Source organism: Jatropha curcas, chromosome 7 (genome assembly GCF_041381405.1).
Source record: "Jatropha curcas cultivar XTBG-Jc1 chromosome 7, XTBG_Jcur_1.0, whole genome shotgun sequence".
Classification (NCBI taxonomy): domain Eukaryota; kingdom Viridiplantae; phylum Streptophyta; class Magnoliopsida; order Malpighiales; family Euphorbiaceae; genus Jatropha; species Jatropha curcas.
This window is the reverse complement of record NC_143157.1, coordinates 1,820,548-1,839,277: the sequence shown is the minus strand read 5'-3', so window position 1 is coordinate 1,839,277 and position 18,730 is coordinate 1,820,548. Positions and strand designations below refer to the sequence as shown.

The window sequence follows — 18,730 nt, the reverse complement described above, 5'->3', positions numbered from 1 at the left end:
CAAAGTTGATTGTCACTTTATATGTGATGAAATACGAAATAGAACCATCCAGACAACATATCTGCATACTTCTAAGCAACCTGCTGATATGTTTACAAAGGCCATAGGCAAGGATCAGTTTGATTTCCTTCTTTCCAAGTTGGGCATTCATGATCTTCATGCTCCAACTTGAGAGGGAGGGGGGGGGGGTATTGGAAGATATTGAACGATCTTCACGATTCTATGGCTATGATTTTCATGATTTTGTTTTCCTTTTCTTTTCCCTTCTATTGATACTTTCCTATTATAAAATCTTGATACTTTATCTTTTAGGAGATTATGCTTGTTTCATAAGTTTAGGAATTTACTTGTACAAGGAGATTAGGTGAGATGTAATTCTTGTATATAAATCGTTTTATTGTTAATGAAAGCAGAACTTTCAGCCTCTTTGTTTCTCAGTTTTGTTCATTTTATTAATAATATTTTTATTAAAATAAATATATAAAAAGATTATGTAGCATTACATAAATATAATGGAAAAAAGTTCAATTTGCACCATAAACTTGGACCAAATGTACAAAACCACAAATGAACTTTTAGATCAAAAAACCCACGAGTTTGACATTTTATTATCACTTTAGCCCAATTTTTCACTAAGGATTTATGTATGTTCAACAAGCGGTCAACAATAAGAAATAAATGAATTAAAAATTATTTTTCTCTAATAAATAAATAGTAACAACAACATCTCCTTAGCCAAAATAATCAAATTTAAACTAAAATCTCTAAATCTATCATCTGCAGAATGAAATCTACTGAGTTGGAGAAGGAAATCGAGAGAGTAGAAGAAAGATAAGTTATGCTAGTTGAGTTTCGAGAACGGGTAATTATCGAAGCAATCGAATTCGCGGCTATATACATTATAAGGGAGCGAGTCATACTGTGCTTGTAGATTGAAAGCTCCTAGTTGGATTTCTTAGAGCGAGAAGAAAACGTGTAGAAGATTTTATTCCTGCAGATTCTTAAAGGTAAATGCAAATTTGTTTTTTCTGTTAATCAACTTCTTTTGTTATTGATTTATCAACAAGCAAGTACTACTTATCATACCCTTTTCAATCTCCGTTATCATCCTTTTGTTCTTGAATCTTTATTAAAAAAGTTTTTTGGTTTTCCAGCCAAAAGTGATGTTACTTCTTTGAATGACACTACGAAAAAATGGACCAAAGAGCTGTAGATGTGATTAATAAGCTGAAGTCTTAATCAAATCTAAATACTTCCTTCCCTACCATGCATCAAAAGTTTATTATGAAATCCTAATTCAAAAAGCATGGATGGGAAGATGGGATCATTAATAATGGAGTTGAGATAACAAAGGGAGAAGTATGAAAAGGGTAAAGAAAAAGGAGTTCTGGTTGGTGTTTGCTTTGTGCTTTACATTAGCTGTGTTGATAATAATCATTTTAAATTGAATTAGTTATGGGATTTGATTTTAATTGCAATTGATCTGACATTATTTTAGTAGCTTTTGTTGAACTGAAGCTTTTGTCTTTGGAAATTTTGACAAAATGTTGCAGTTTTGGTTTCGGTATGAAAATGTAATTATTTCGTTTATGGAATAAAAAATTGCTGCAAAATTTGGAATTGCCATATTTGTTTCTTCAAAACTTTATTTGGTGTTGCATAATTATTTGATCAATGAATATTACATGTGACAGGTTATGAATCCATAAACTATTTATTCTGTTTCAGAATTAATTCATGAAAAATAGCTTTCAGCTTTCATTATTTTTCATAATTATTTGATCAATGAATATGACATGTGACAGGTTATGAATCCATAAACTATTTATTCTGTTTCAGAATTAATTCATGAAAAATAGCTTTCAGCTTTCATTATTTTGTCTAAGGAGATATTGCTGTTACTATTTACTAGTGAAAAATAATTTTAATTCATTTATTTTTTATTGTTGAGTGTGTGTCATGAACACATAAATCTTTAGTGAAAAATTTGGCTAAGTGACAATAAAATATCAAGTTCCTGGGTTTTTTATTCAAAAGTTCGTTTGTGAATTTTTTGTACATTTAACCCAAATTTAGGGTGCAAATTGAACATTTTTCCAAATATAATTGACATTTATTATTTATTTTTGTGAAATTACTATTTCAAGGATATTTTAGGAAACAAAAGCAAATGGTTTTTCAATTATGAATTTGTTCCATACATAAGTACCTGGAATTCAATTGAATTACACGTTTTAATAACTGAATTCCACGTTTTAAATTAACCATACGAAACATGAAAATTCATTTATAAACAAATTCTGTTATAATGAATTCCACTAAAATTTATTTATAAATAAATTTCATATTTTAAATTTATTTATATCAAACGGAGTGGAATGAAAAGTTATAGATTTTTTGATTTGTATTTGTAAAGCAATAAATGAGAATGCCAGCAAAGAAATGAATACAGGTTTTGAGAAAAATAAGTAGCTAAAGCTATAATGAAATTTTAGTTGTATTATTGATAGATTCCTGCGCCTTTACAATGAGCATTACCTTCTCTTTGCTTTGGAGCTCGAGTTTTCCATTCTTTTACTTAAGAAATTGGCCAACTGAGTTCTTCTAAATTGATTTTTGACCATGTTTTAATTAAGTTAATAGTTTGATTTTTTTTTTTTTTTAGTGATAGAATATATAAATTCACCCCTGAACTTTTCTGCTTTAATCTTATAGCACATTCAACTTTTACTTTAACTCATTAAACACTTTAATTTATAAAACTACATTTATTAAAAACTTCAATTTTCAAAATTATTTTATTAAACACTCCAACTCGCAAAATTAGATCATTAAATAGTCATCAAAAAGTTAAAATTTATAAAAATTATTATTTTAAAAGTCATGCTAACTACATATCAAGCCAATATTTTAAAGATAAACACTAAAAATTATTGATATTAGAATAAAAAATGTATAATATTATTAAAATTTACAAGTTGAAGTGCACGATAGATCATTCGTAAAGTTCAGAGTGCCTCCAAGTTAAAGTTGCAAAGTTCAGAAGTAAAGTTATGTATTCAACTTTTTTTTAATCATTAAGTTTAAATGATAAATTGACCTGATTTATGTAAATTGCTTTTTCGAATTCAGATTTTTGTCCAAAAAAAAAAAAAGGTTCAGATATGTGTTTAATTTTTTTTAACTAATTTTTTATTACGACATGGTTTCAGTTTCTTTTAATTTTTATGTAAAAATCAGTTAGTTAAATCCATCCAATTAAAATTCGAAATTGAAGGGATAAATGACCCGATGCATAAGGTTGATACTATATTTTCGGTGATTATCCTTATGGCCTTCTAAATTTTGTAGAGGATTCATTATGATCCTACACTTTCACATTTTAATTTTAACTATACTCTTCACTAAAATGAAAATGTAGGGTCATGATTGAATCTTACAAATTAAATTAATTAAACACTTAGTTGATATTAAAATTATAAAAGTTATTCTTTCAAATATTATATTAACTATACTTGAAGTGAATATTTTTGTACATAAATGCTAAAAACACCAAAAATTATCGGTGCTACTATATATAGGATAGGTATAATGTTATCAAAATTCATAACCTCATGGGCATAATAAGTCTCTTGTAAAGTGTGGGGTGCCACAAAATTTTTTTTATGAAGTACAGAGGTAAATTTATATATTTAGCCATTCTTCATATATTTAATCTACATTTGTCTTTGTCTATTCTAGATTCACTGTAATCTTTAGTAGATTAGGGATTTTCAAATTGAAAATAAAGTATGTTTAGCTTTGGGTATAAAGCTAGTTGTAAGGGTTGTAAGTAACCTTATCTTCTCTTGATTGAAATTAATGTCTTGAATTGAGTTTTCTATGCTCTGTAAAATAAAAGGATTGAAAAGTTTACTAATATGTTAGAAAATCTAATGGGACAAATATTAAATCTAGGATTAAAAGAATTGAAAAGTGATATGCTTGAAGAGTGGATATAAACGGATTAACGTCGAACCATTATAAATCTCTAATTGTTTCTATTTTACTTGAGATTTTAGTTGATCACACTTGTTTTATTCACACACTTGATAATCCTTTATAAAAAAAAAAAAAAGTAAAGTTGGTGATATTATTATATTTAAATGACTTAAGTTTCCATTTTTATGCAAGAAATTATCTAATCCAAGTGGATGATAAGTATCTATATTTATTTCTATATATTTTTAGATTATATATAATAATAATAGATATAAATAAAAAGATTCGCTGTCTTTTAACCCGCGTTAGGAGGTTATAACACTATTTCTTTTCTTCCATATAATAACAAAACGCAAAATGCTAAAACGTACGCTCCATTCAGAGTCAAAAATCTGACTGAAGCCGGAAGCAGAAATTGTCTTCTCAGCATGGGTCACCTGAATGGCTAAAATCATGTGTTTCTGTTTATGGATTACTCCTCGATAAACGGGAATCTCTACTTTACCGGAAAAAATCAACCAAAACCATCGGTGATTAGTCTATATAGCCTCGTCTAGATCTGTTTTTACTTGAATTGGTGGAAACCATGGCAAACCTCAATTCAAATATGCAAGAAGAAACCCAGTATCAGGAACCCACCACGCAGATTCCACCAAAATCGCCAAATATATCTCAAGAAATCCCTATCACCACCGCAAACGCCGCCTCCACCTCCAAATTAGCGAAGAAACTGACTCTCATCCCTCTTATATTCTTAATCTATTTTGAAGTTGCTGGTGGTCCTTATGGCGAAGAACCAGCTGTTCAAGCCGCAGGTCCTCTCTTTGCTTTACTTGGTTTCTTGGTTTTTCCATTTATATGGAGTGTACCTGAAGCCTTAATTACAGCTGAGCTTTCCACTGCTTATCCTGGCAACGGAGGATTTGTGATATGGGCAGAACGTGCTTTTGGTCCTTTTTTTGGATCTTTAATGGGTTCTTGGAAATTCCTTAGTGGTGTTATTAACGTTGCAGCTTTTCCAGTTCTTTGTATTGATTATATGAAGAAAGCAATTCCTTCTCTGAATTCAGGTTGGCCAAGGAAACTTGCAATTACGTCTTCAACCTTAATTCTTTCATTTCTGAACTACACTGGTTTAACCATAGTTGGGTATGTTGCTGTTCTGTTGGGTATAATTTCACTTTTACCTTTTATACTAATGTCCCTTATTGCAATCCCTAAAATTCACCCTCATAGATGGCTCAGTACTGGGGATAAAGGTGTAAAGAAGGATTGGACATTGTTTTTCAATACCCTTTTCTGGAATTTGAATTTTTGGGATAATGTTAGTACTTTAGCTGGAGAAGTAGATAAACCTCAAAAAACATTTCCTCTTGCTTTATTCATTGCTGTTATATTCACTTGTGTTTCTTACTTTATTCCTCTTTTGGCGGTGACCGGAGCGGTTTCTGTTAGCCAAAGTGATTGGGGGTCAGGATTTCATGCCACAGCAGCAGAGATGATTGCAGGAAAATGGTTAAAATATTGGGTTGAAGCTGGTTCTGTTTTATCTGCTGTTGGTTTATATGAAGCACAATTAAGCACTAGTGCTTATCAACTTCTTGGTATGGCAAATTTATCAATTTTGCCTAAATTTTTTGCTAAAAGGTCAAAATGGTTTAATACTCCTTGGGTAGGGATATTAGTTTCTACATTGATTACAACTGGAGTATCATACATGACTTTTACTGATATAATTTCATCTGCAAATTTTTTATATACTTTAGGTATGTTATTGGAATTTGCGTCTTTTCTTTGGTTAAGAAGGAAATTTCCAGAATTGAAGAGGCCTTATAAGGTTCCAATGAGGCTACCAGGACTGGTGATTATGTGTTTGGTTCCATCTGTGTTTTTAGTAGTAATAATGGTTGTTGCTACTAAGGTTGTTTATCTGGTAAGTGGGTTGATGACTGTTGGTGCTATTGGATGGTACTTTATTATGAAATTTTGCAGGTCAAAGAAGTTGTTTAAGTATAGCAATGGTGAAAATATTGAATGATGAGAAAAGGGCATGGCTTGAATTGGTCATACATGAAGAAATTTATCATTTAGTTTGAAGCTGTAATTATCAGAATCAGTTGGGATTTGGTTTATTCAGCATTTAGATCCACAATTTACTGGATTTGGTTACATTTCTTGTAATGCGATACAATTGTGGTTGTTTCTGTTTTTTTCGTTGAAATCCTATATGTGATAGCTTTTTCTGTCTTAAATTTTTTTTTTTTTTTTCTCCTTCTTGGCCATCGGTTAAGGGCAATACAACCCACAAGAGGGGAATATTAATTACAATTAAATGTTAAACAGGGAATTAAATTTGGGACTCAAGGTTCCAGGGCATCACCCCTTCACTAGGCCAGTGATCATTTGCTTTTGAGTCCAAGTCATTCATCTATTAAATATGCGCAGTATTTATTTAGCTTTGCATTTCAAATATTTTAGTCGTTGAGCCTGTTTAGTATAATCATATTTACGAACCAGAGCCTAATTAGCTCGGTTCCGGTGTATTCGAATATATTTCTATGGTATTTAAATTCGAATCCAGATGGTATAATAATCGATTCAAATCGAATTAAATTGATTTGATTTGATTTGGATTTAGATATTGCAAATCAAATTAGTGGACTTAAAATAAATTAATTAATTATAGGTTCTAATAAATAAATTAATAAATTAATTTTGATGTTTTTAATTATAGGTTCTTATGTGATATTGCTTTCTAGAAGGTAAATCGAATTTAATACATGTATTGAGAATGAAATTTAAATTTTGTAATTAATTATGTTTTGAATTTTTTAAAATATGGGTAAACATTTTACTATTAAAATTTATTAGTTAAATAAATGAAATTAAAATAATTTTTTTAAATATATTTTTTCTCTTTAATTTTTTTTTGGTGATGATGGTGTACATTTATTTAGTGTATTTACACATTAATACATTCGACTAATATCATATAGACAAGTTTTTCCTTAGCTTATTAAAAATAGACTATAAAAGTTTGAATTAGTGAAAAAAATGGGTATTTGGACATATTTATATCATTTTCATTTTCAATTTTTCTATATTAAAGATGAAATGTTACAAAAAAATTCAAGAGCTCTCTTTTAATTCAATATTTTATTTTATATTTTTGAAATTTGTGAAAAATTTATTTAATTTTTCTATGATTTAATTGGATTTATTTTGTTAAAAATAATTTTTAAATAGGTATAAATATAATGGACCTTTGAAATTTGAATATATATATATATATATATATATATATATATCTTTGAAATTTTTGAATTTAATCTCATATATATAGATCTTCCATTACTTATATCATCGTTTGTAAATTGATTTTTAAGTTAAATATTAACATTTCTTTATGTCATTTTGAAGCTTTTTTTAGCCGAGAAAAATATTGAAACAATTGACATAAAAGTAGTTGCATATGAAATATAAAATTAGATATTGCAAAATTTTTAGTTACCTTTAAATAAAATTTTAATTTAACGAATAATAATAGTATTTTTTTTCAATGAGTTTGATTTTTTATCACTCTTTTTGAAATAGTAGTCATTTTTTATTTATTTTATAAAGTATATTAATTAAAAGGGAGAAAATAATTTATATCGTTAATTTTAAATGAGTAAAAATACATGTTATTTTTATTATTTTTAATCAAAATAAATAGTAATATAATTTGATAACAAAATTTATTTAAACATATTTGTGCTCACGCATATACGCAGAATTATGAGTAGAAAATTAGATATTAGTTATTATATTTAAACTTAAAAGGAAATTTAAATTAGATAGATGAAAATATCCTAAGCATTTATACTTTATTAACTCAAGTTAGATAACTTAAAAAAACCAACACAAACCTAATTTAGATAATGATTATGAATATAATGTTTTTCACATTATATATAGGGACCAGTACTTAAATTAAACATACTATTTTTTAGAGTTTCAAAAAAAAAAAAAAAGAAAGCTATTTTAAAGAGAGAAGTAGAAATATCATTCTCTTTTCAATTAGATGTTAGAGTGTAAAACATGTAATAAAAAAATTTCATTGTGTAAATAAAAGATAATATAAATTAATCATTATATTTATTTTAATCTAAATAAAAACTTATATTTTATATTACATAAATAAAAGGACTAAACAAATTAAAATAAATATATAACGAGTAAAGTTAATATATAACGCACGTCATAAAAGAACTAGTATATAAAAGTGAAAATGAATGTATGGAACATTGAGATTGTCAAAAATGCCACTACTAAGTTTATAGATTGATAAAAATATCATTAAAGACCTTAATTTTGTTGTTGAAAAATAAAAATAATTTAATTTTAATTGATCATATTAATTTCTTATCTAAATCTAAATTTTATTGGATAAAATAAAATATTATATATAGTATATTTAATTATTATATTTAACAAATCATTAATTTGATTTGTTATAATTATTTTCTACAAATAACTTATTATAAAAAAAATAAATGTAATTTATTATTATTTATTAAGGAACATGTTATAAGATTTATTGTTTAATATAAAATAGAAAATAAAACTCACAAGAAATATATATCTAAAATATAAAATTATATTATAGCACGTTATATTAACAAACCATATAACACGTTGAAAGAATTTTTTTCTTTTTTTAAAAATCACAAAATTAATTATACGTTTATAAACTTTAGCAAAAGCGGAAGAAAAATAAAAAATTATAAACAATTCTCTAAAACAATGATTAATATATCAATTATTATAATAGCTAATACTAATCTCTCATATTTGAATAATAGAACAATTTATAATATCATTTTATATAAGAAATAATTAAGATAATTAAATTTAAATTGTTATAAGAACTAAGTAATTTTATTTTTATGAAAATTTAATTTCAAATTATAATTATATTTTATATTATAAATATATTTTTCCTTAACAAATTACTTAACTATTGAATTTTTTATTTTATTATTTCTTAAAATTTTTTTTACAATTTTGTCAATACTATTAAGTTTTTAATATCATAAAATGTCATGTAATACTATAATTTATTAAATACAAAAACACACATACTAGAAATATACACCTCAAACAAAATTTGAAGTATAGACAAATCTAGTTTTTCTAATTTTTAATTCATTGGAAACTTTTATGGACCGAAATAACACTTCGGCCTACACAACAAAATAACTATCTCCTTAACTCACCAAATCGATGAAAACAACTATACTAATGTCTTTTTTGGGTATAATTTCACTTTTCCCCTTTATACTAATGTCCCTCATTGCAATCCCTAAAGTTCATCCCCATAGATGGTTTAAATACAAGGGATAAAGGTGTAAAGAAAGACTGGACATTGTTTTCCAATTCCCTTTTTTGGAATTTGAATTACTGGGATACTGTTGGCACTTTAGCTGGAGAAATAGATGAACCTCAAAAAATATTTCCTTTTGCTTAATTGATTATTGTTGTATTTACTTGTGTTTCTTACTTTATTCCTCTTTTGGCGGTGACCGGAGCGGTTTCTGTTAGTCAAAGTGATTGGGTGTCAGGATTTCATGCCACAGCAGCTGATGTGATTGCAGGAAAATGGCTAAAATATTTGAAGCGTTCAATATTGGACGGCACTTTCTTATGAAATTTTGCAAGTCAAAGAAGTTGTTTTCAGCATAGAAATAGAGAAGATGTTGAATGATGACAAAAGGGTATAGCTTGAATGCTTGAATTTGTCTGACCTGAAGAAATTTATTAACTAGTTTGAAGCTGTCATTATAAGAATTAATTGAGATTTGGTTTGTTTAGTATTTAGATCCCCAATTTACTGGATTTGGTGAGATCTAAAGGCTTGTAATGCACAATATAGATGTTTCTGTTTAAATCGTGTTTGATAAAAACTTTTTATTTGAAACCGTCAAACCGAAATAAATTTGAAAATCAAACAAAATTAGTCGGTTCGGTTCGATAGATATCGGTTCGATCAAACAGTTTGGTTTTATTCAGAATAAATATTTTGGAATAACCGATTCAAAGACCGAAAATCAAAATTTTGAAAGATTTTAAACCGAAATCGAAAACCAAATAACCAAATCAAAAATCGAAAATAATTTGGTTGTTCAGTTTTTGATTTTCTCCAAAGTTTGCTCACTCCTATATTTGCCAAAAGATCAGTACTTGGCCTACCCATTAACGGTAAAGTGTTCCCAGTGAACATTTGCTCAATCCGATAGAACCATCAATCTCACTTAAGAAGGGAAGAGTGGCATAACCATTCATCCCATCACTTGTTGATATAAATATTTCTTTAATGAAGAGAAATATCAAATTGATTCAATATCTTTTTGAAAAGAAAAAACCCATAATCATATTTTTTTTTTTTTAAATTTAGGAATGTTCTTAAAAGCTAAGCCACCATAGCATATGCTAATTTATGTGCAAAAGCTACAATTATTGGTTAATATAAGGAATGGGCGAATCCCTTTCTATATCAGAATCAGATTCTCATTATCTGATAGATACAAAAGTGATATGATACAGCTATATCATTAAACAATAACCAAAAAACAATAAGAATGAGATTCTGCTTTGAAATTTTTTTGCATTAATTATTTGTTTAATTTCTTATTAATATAACCAAATAATATTATGAGATTCTGCCATACCCACCAAAGACAAGGAGGAGATTCAGCTTTTTTATATTTTCTTCCAGTTTTTGTTTATTAGTTACATAATATTAATAATACATATCCCTTTATTACAAAAGAAAAAAAAAAAACATTATATTCATTGTAAAATCATTATCGGAAAGCCTAATTGTCTGCTAAACAAAATTAGATGTTTTGGTAGGTATTAACTATTTGAGTAGCTAATAGTTGTTTAGCTAGTTTTTCATAAAATGTTAATGCAATGTTTGGTTGGATGTAATGCAATGTAATGTAATGGAATTGAGTAGCTTTTCAATTACTATATTTGGTCATGTAATTGAAAAAAAAATATAAAATGCAATTACCATTTCATTTTTGTTTTTGTTTGTAAATATGATCCAATGTAGTTAGAATACCACCATTACAAACAATCACACCGCCGTCACTCAACCACTACTACCACCACCACTCCACAATCACTGCCACCAATCCATCGCTACCACCACAACATTGTTAAAAAAGAAATATTTAAATATAAAGTTATTCATTATACAAGGTATTAAAAACTATTTCGACCATAAATTATTTGAACTAGAAAATTAAAAAAAATAAGCCGGAAAAAATGTAATATAACAAAATAAAAGTGAAGTCATTGAAAATTATTATTTTTACACAGTTTTAAATATTTTCATTAAATAAATTAAATATTCAATTAAATATGATCCAATGTAGTTAGAATACCACCACTACAAACAATCACACCGCCACCACTCGACCACTACCACCATTCCACCACCACCACCATTCCACCACCACTGCCACCAGTCCACCGCTACCACCGCAACATTGTTAAAAAGAAATATTTAAATATAAAGTTATTCATTATACAAGCTATTAAAAACTATTTCGACCATAAATTATTTGAACTAAAATATTAAAAAAAATAAACCGGAACAAATTTAAGGTAACAAAATAAAAGTGAAGTCATTGAAAATTATTATTTTTACACAATTTTAAATATTTTTATTGAATAAATTAAATTACAATACAAAATTGTGGTATTTTGATCTTGCTAGTGATTTTTCGTTCTATATCCCTCCTATTCTTATAACAAAACAAAAGAATAAATAATAATAATAATAATAATATGATAGTGGTGGTGGTGTTCGTCAAAGACAGTAGTGGTGATTGAGAATGAGTTTGGGCTTTGAGGAATGTAATAGGCTTTTACATATTATATCATTTAGTAATGAAGATTAAACATATAATCTTAATTGCACTATAGTATTAAAAAATCTAACTAAAAAAGGTAATCAATCATATCATGTAATTCATATTCAATTACATGATTAATTACACCATACTAAATATGACCTAAAAATTTATAAAAAACTACTTTAATCTCTAAAAGCTAATTCAAACGTTATGTTATCGAACACTATAAAAAATAATATTTAACATTTTGACAGATAAAAATATTATAAATTATTTAAAAAGTTGCTGTTTAAGACAGTCTAAATATGAAAAGTTAAGTTTTACTCGAACAGAAACAGGAAAATGTAAATAGACAAGTTCGTGCAAAAACATTTTGCGATGTTGTGTATGTGTTTTTTTTTTATAGGAGTCACATTAAATATAATGAGGTGCACTAATTATGTAAAAGTCAATCCTAAAATTATATGATAAATTATCACAAGTCCAACGAAATTTTTGAGTTGGAGGATGAATTTGTAAATGACTTTTTTATTTATACCTAACACTCTAAAATCTAAAAAAATGAATAATTTTATAAAATTCTTTCAAATCAATAATTTTTTAAAATCATTAAATTTTTATGGACTTTTAAAAAGCCATAATTGAATACCATTAGATTTTTATGAATTTTATAAGAGTTTGAATTGAATACTACAAAATTTTAATATACTCTAAAAAAATTTAGATTGAATATCATTGGAATTTTAAAATTTTTTAAAATCTAATGGAGACTTAATCTAATACACCTCTTAGTTAATTTTGAAACGAGAAATCTAAATAATGTTACTGAGTTCTAATTAAGTTGTCATTTTTTAATATTAGAATATTGTCAAAATTTTCTTTTTTAATAATAATTTTTTTTTGCCAATAAAATTTAAACTTAAATAAAAAAATCACCATAACCAATCAAATCATATGGTTAAAATTCTTATTTAATTAATGCGTAATGTTCCATTGCCCGTAGTAATTAGTATAAGAAATTTTTTCTATGTTCTTTATTAAACGATTTTATATGTTTTTATTTAGTGAAAAATCTGTGCCTCACGTTGTAATGAGATTTTTGTCTTTTTTTTTTTTTCTGTTATATATTGGTTCTATATCATATATAAGTTTCATATATAGTACTTTATAAGAAAATATTGAAAATTTTAATTGAGTTAATATTTCTCAAATATTGAAAATATCAGATTTGTCTTCATTCATATTGACGAATTATAGCAAAACTATATTTATAGCCCGAGTTACAAAGCTTTGAAATGTAAATTATAAAGATTTTTTTTTTTTTTTGATACATGGGCGGCCTAACGGACCGGAATAACATTGTGGCTACACAGCAGGGGCAATCATTCCCTTTGAATGACAAACATTCACCAAATTGGTGATAACTTTGTGATAGAAATGACTCGGACTCGATATCTCTCACTTAAGATGATACGAGAAATAGGAAGACTAATTAGACACAGCAATTACAAAGCAATTTCAAATGATACAAGATATAATTAACTAATATCCATCAAGCGGAGGTGGTGGAAGCAACAACTGGAGCTTATCTTTCTCTTGAAGAAATGGACAAGAGTCCAAAGGCTTTGTGGGCAAAATCAACTATTTAGTCAACATTGGAGATAAAAAGGACTACAATAGCACATTTTTGGACTTGGTCCCGAATAAAATGATGATTCAACTCAATGTGTTTTGTAAGAGCATAAAAAATGGGATAGGATATGTCAAGTAAATGACACCAATATTGTTACACCAAAGAGTTACAGGAGATTCAAGTTCAAATGAAAATGATTTAAGCCACATTAGCGTTAGCCATAAACCTTTACTCGCTTTTTGTAAAAGATCGAGCTGTAACCTATTTCTTGGAAGAGCATTAAATCATTTGGAACCAAGCTCAGGGAGCTTGATTCAAGCCATATAAATCGAAGTGGAACGTTGATCCTCGGGACAACCCCCCTAATAACTATCCAAAAAACATTACAAAAAAATTGTGGAAGAGTTTGAGAAGAATAAACCCATTGAGACTATACCTTATGGATAATGAAGAAGATGCTTGGCTGCCTTCTAATGGTCCTCGGTCAGTTGTGCATAAATTATGATAATTTAAGGCAATATCTGGCTAATAATAGTAATCTATAGAAGTGCTCCAACAAGACAATTGGAAAGAGGTTCACCACTTGTTTATGACAAAATGGGAGAAGTAGCCATGGGTGTTGAACAAGGTTTGTTGTCCATCATCTAAGTATGCCAAAAAAGGTCTTGAACGTATTTGGATTGGGGTAAGAAGTAAACCAGTTGAAAGATGAGACGCCTCAGTACCTAATGAATTACACTAAGATCACACACAAGAAGACTTGTTTGAATTTTTCTTAGAACCATTTCATCTTCTTGTGATTTGGACAAGTAACAAATATGTCATCCACGTAAATAAGAATGTAAAGTTTTAATGTACATTCCTTGTAAATAACAAGGAATTTAGCCTTGGAAGCTTGAAAACCAAGTGCTACAAGCAAGGACCTGAGATGATGAGATCAAGCTCGGGGAGCTTGTTTGAGACCATAGAGAGACTTTCAGCTGACACACATAATTTGGATGTAAAAGATCTTGAAATCACAAAGGTTGATCCATAAAATCAGTGTGAATGAAATCATGGAGAAAAGCATTGGAAACATCCATCTTCCATGCCTCCTAGCGTGAAAAAGTAATAATAGACAACATTGTTCTCATTGTGGTAGGCTTAAATATAGGGCTAAATACTTCATGATATTCAACCAACTTGTTGTTGAGAATAATCTTTGGCATCGAAACGTGCCTTATAGAGCTTAATATCCCCATTAGCTTGTTAGGCATCAGCTCTGATACCAGTTTTTGGGCATCAGCTCTGATACCACTTGTTGGCCCCTTTCAAACAATTAACAGAAAATTAACGCAGCGGAAAAGTAAACTTGTGACATACAGAAATTTACATGGTTCACCCTCAACTGTTTAGAGCTACGTCCACGGGACAAACTCCGAATAATTCTTCCACTATTACTAATAGTAGGTACACTAAGAGAGTAATACAAAAAATAATGGCACTCAAAGTGTTTCTCAAAAACACTCTATAATAATTTTCTCACTATTTTTCTCTCTCCTAATTTTAGGAAACCCTTCCTAAAACTAGATAACTCTCTCTCTACATTTTTTTTCTTCTTCTGCTATGTTTATGTGTGTTTGAGCTGAGGCAAGTCCTCTACTAATAGGAGAGGAAGATGAGAGAGCCGTGTATAACTCATTCACGGCTCTCCATCTTTGTCAATGTTGCATGCCAACTTTCACCTATTTTTTTTTTCTTTTCATCACGTGTGTGGGTCCCACTGAGTGGGCACCGCCACACCAATAATAAAACACCAATAACAAACATGTGGGTCCCATTTGAGTGGGCACCGCCACAACAAATCTCCCCCTGCACACTCAAGTGGGGACGTTAGCCATGCTCTCCATCATCCCTACAGCTAATCGACAATATTCAAACTTGTCTTTTGGAAGAATCTTTGCTAACATATCTGATCCATTTTCTTCTGTATGGATCTTCTCAAGCCGTAACAGCTTCATCTCCACTATATCCCTGATCTAACATCAATGTGTTTTGATCTTCAATGGAAGGAGGAATTCTTCCCAAGATGAATCACACTCTGGCTATCGCAGAATATCAAATATCGTTCTTGATGAATTTCGAGTTCATTCAAGAACTTCTTCATCCATAGCAACTCTTTGCATGCTTCTGTTAGTGCTATGAATTCTGCCTCAGTTATTGATAGAGCAACACATTTCTGCAATCTTTATAGCCACGACACGGCTCCCCCTACAAATGTGATTAGATATCCTAATGTAGACTTTCTCGAGTCAACATCCCCATCCATATCTGCATCGGTATAACCGACTAATACTGGCTTCTCATCTCCAAAGCATAAACATACTTTGGCTGTACCTCGAAGATACCTGAAAATCCATTTCACTGCAGTCCAATGTTCTTTTTCAGGATTTGAAAGAAACCGACTCACTACTCTAACTAAGTGAGCAATATCTGGCTGTGTACAAACCATGGCATTCATCAAGTTTCCAACTGCTAAAGCATATGGAATCTTTTCCTTTTCTTTCTTCTATCCATCCGTAGAAGGGCACTGGTTAGAACTCAATTTACAGTGGTTAGTAAAAGGACAACTAACTGCTTTAGCATTCTCCATTCTAAACCTTTGAAGTACTTTCTCAATGTACTTCTCCTGTGGCAACCATAATTTCTTGGCTCTTTGATCTTCATGCCAAGAATTTGCTTTACTGGTCCCAAGTCTTTCATAGCAAAAGACTTACTTAGCTATTTCTTCAAGCTAGTAATTCTGACCAACAGTTAACATATCAACCACATACAGCAAAAACAATGTAGTCATCATCAGAGAATAGAAACACAGTGATCTAAAGTAGTCTTTCTATAGCCATGCTCCCCCCTAACAGACTCAAACTTCTTGTACCACTGTCTCAGTGCCTGCTTCAAGCTGTACAAGCTCTTCCTCAGTTTACAAACACAATCCTCTTTTTCTACGAAACCCTATGACTGCTCCATGTATATTTCTTCTTCCAAATCTCCATGTAGGAAGGTAGTCTTTCCATCCATTTGCTCAATTTCCAGATCAAAACTGGCGGCCATTCTAAGCACTGTTCGAATGGATGTCATTTTCACAACTGGTGAAAAGATCAAAATCAATACCCTTTCTTTGATTGAATCCTTTCACAACCAGTCTAGCTTTGAATCGTGGTTGGGAGTTGTGTTCTTCTCGCTTGATCCTGAACACCCACTTATTCTTCAAAGCTTTCTTGCCTTTAGGCAACTTCACTAGCTCAAATGTTCATCCTCATGCAAGGACTTCATTTCATCTTGCATGGCTTCAATCCAGTTCCTCTTGTGTTCATTTTCCATAGCTTCTTCAAAGCTTTCAGGTTCTCCCCCGTCAGTCATCAGTAAATATTCATTTGTTGGATATCTAGTAGATGGTTGTCTAACTCTACTAAACCTTCTTAATGTTTGAGAACCTTCTGGTGCTGGTGGCTGAACATGAACACCATAATCTTCATCTGGTTCATTTTCATTAGGAACTTTTGGATTTTCTAACTCTGGCACTTGTTCTTATGGAGCATTTTCTCCATCTCCAATTTGTCTGCGTTCTATTGGAGGGACTCTCTGTATGTCTGTTGAGTCTTCATCAGATCTATTGGCACCATGCTTCACTATCTTCAATAGTCTGATCTTCAATAAATACAACATCAGGATTTCTTATAATTGTCTTTTGGATTGGGTCATAAAACTTATAGCCAAATTGGTCTTGGCCATAGCCAATGAATACACACCATCTAGTCTTGACATCAAGCTTCGACCGTTCATCCTTCGGGACATGTACGAAGGTTTGCAACCAAACACCCACAAATGATCATAGGAAACATCCTTTCCTGACCATACTCTCTCTGGAGTATCATACTGTAGAGGGAAACAGGGTGAACGATAAACTGCTGTGAGTAACGCTTCACCCTAAATCTTTTAGACAACTTTGCATGTGAGAGCAAACATTTGACTCTCTCCATCAAAGTTCTATTCATCCTCTCAGCCAAGCTATTCAGTTGCGGCGTCTTGGCGAGTGTCGTTTAATATCGAATGCCATGCTCTTTACAGAAAGCATCAAATGGTCCAGTGTATTCTCCTCCATTATCTATTCTGATGCACTTTAGCTTTTTGCCTGTCTGTCGCTCAACCAAGTTTAGAAATTGTGTAAAAACATCTAAAACTTGATCTTTAGACTTCAAAGTGTATAATCAGGTCTTCCTAGAATGGTCATCGATAAATGTTACGAAGTATCGATTTCCACCATATGACATCGTCAATGGTCCACATAGATCTGAATGTACCAGATCTAACACATTCTTCATTCTGAAAGGAGGGGTAATCTTGAAAGCTACTTTGTTTAGCTTTCCCGCCATAAATCAGGACACTTGTCTAGGTGAACTTCATCCAATCCAGGTAGTACGTTCTTTCTTGCCAGAGTTTTCTTACTCATGTGGCGTAGTCGTTTATGCCACGATTGAACTGTACTATCATTCTCCGCTACACTCAAAGTGTCTTGGGAGAGTTTCGCATGCATCACGTACAGCTTTCGGTCTTTAGCTATCACAAATGAACCTTTTTGTGAGCTTCTATTGACCATTTCTGAAGGTGCTACAGAAACCTTCATCATCAAATCTACCAATCGAGATTTGGACGCATGCTCGAAAGCCCATTCCTCATCAGTCTTGTCTTCCGGTTTAGTTGAACTAAACACGGGCAAATGCATTTTGATTACCATAAGGAGATCTCACATTTTATTTCTCCATTTCTATCATTTTGCTTGTCCATTTTGACTTGCAGAATATCATCACCAACATAAACCGTATACGTGAACAGTAGTATATGTGAATAGTGACCATGAATAGTAACAGTCTACTTGAATAGTAACTGTATGTGTGAATAGTAACTGTATATGTAAATAGTATCAGTATACGTGAATAGTACCTATGCGTGAACAATACTATACGTGAATAGTGTTGGGCTTAACGGGTTCAACAACAGTAACGCCAATAGTAACTATTCACCATCAACCGCGAGTTACTATTCTACTATTCATCACTGAGTCGATTCTGCAACGTCTTTCTGAGCGGACAACACCAATGGACTCGTCGTAATTTTCTCTTCGTCGTGGTATATTTAATTTCAAAATATATCCACGGATCCGATACCGCTA

The 18,730-nt window shown here is 30.2% G+C and overlaps 1 protein-coding gene across 1 annotated transcript; it reads left to right on the top strand.

Moving 5' to 3' along the window:
- Positions 1 to 4,308: 4,308 nt before the first annotated feature.
- On the top strand, positions 4,309 to 6,233 carry LOC105630040 (putative polyamine transporter At3g13620). Its single transcript, XM_012211729.4, has one exon. The coding sequence runs from the start codon at positions 4,568 to 4,570 to the stop codon at positions 6,017 to 6,019; it is 1,452 nt and encodes a 483-aa protein (XP_012067119.1). The 5' UTR covers positions 4,309 to 4,567; the 3' UTR covers positions 6,020 to 6,233.
- Positions 6,234 to 18,730: the final 12,497 nt, after the last annotated feature.

Excerpts from the sequence above, each read along its gene's own strand:
- LOC105630040 (XM_012211729.4), top strand. The coding sequence starts at position 4,568 with ATGGCAAACCTCAATTCAAATATGCAAGAAGAAACCCAGTATCAGGAA.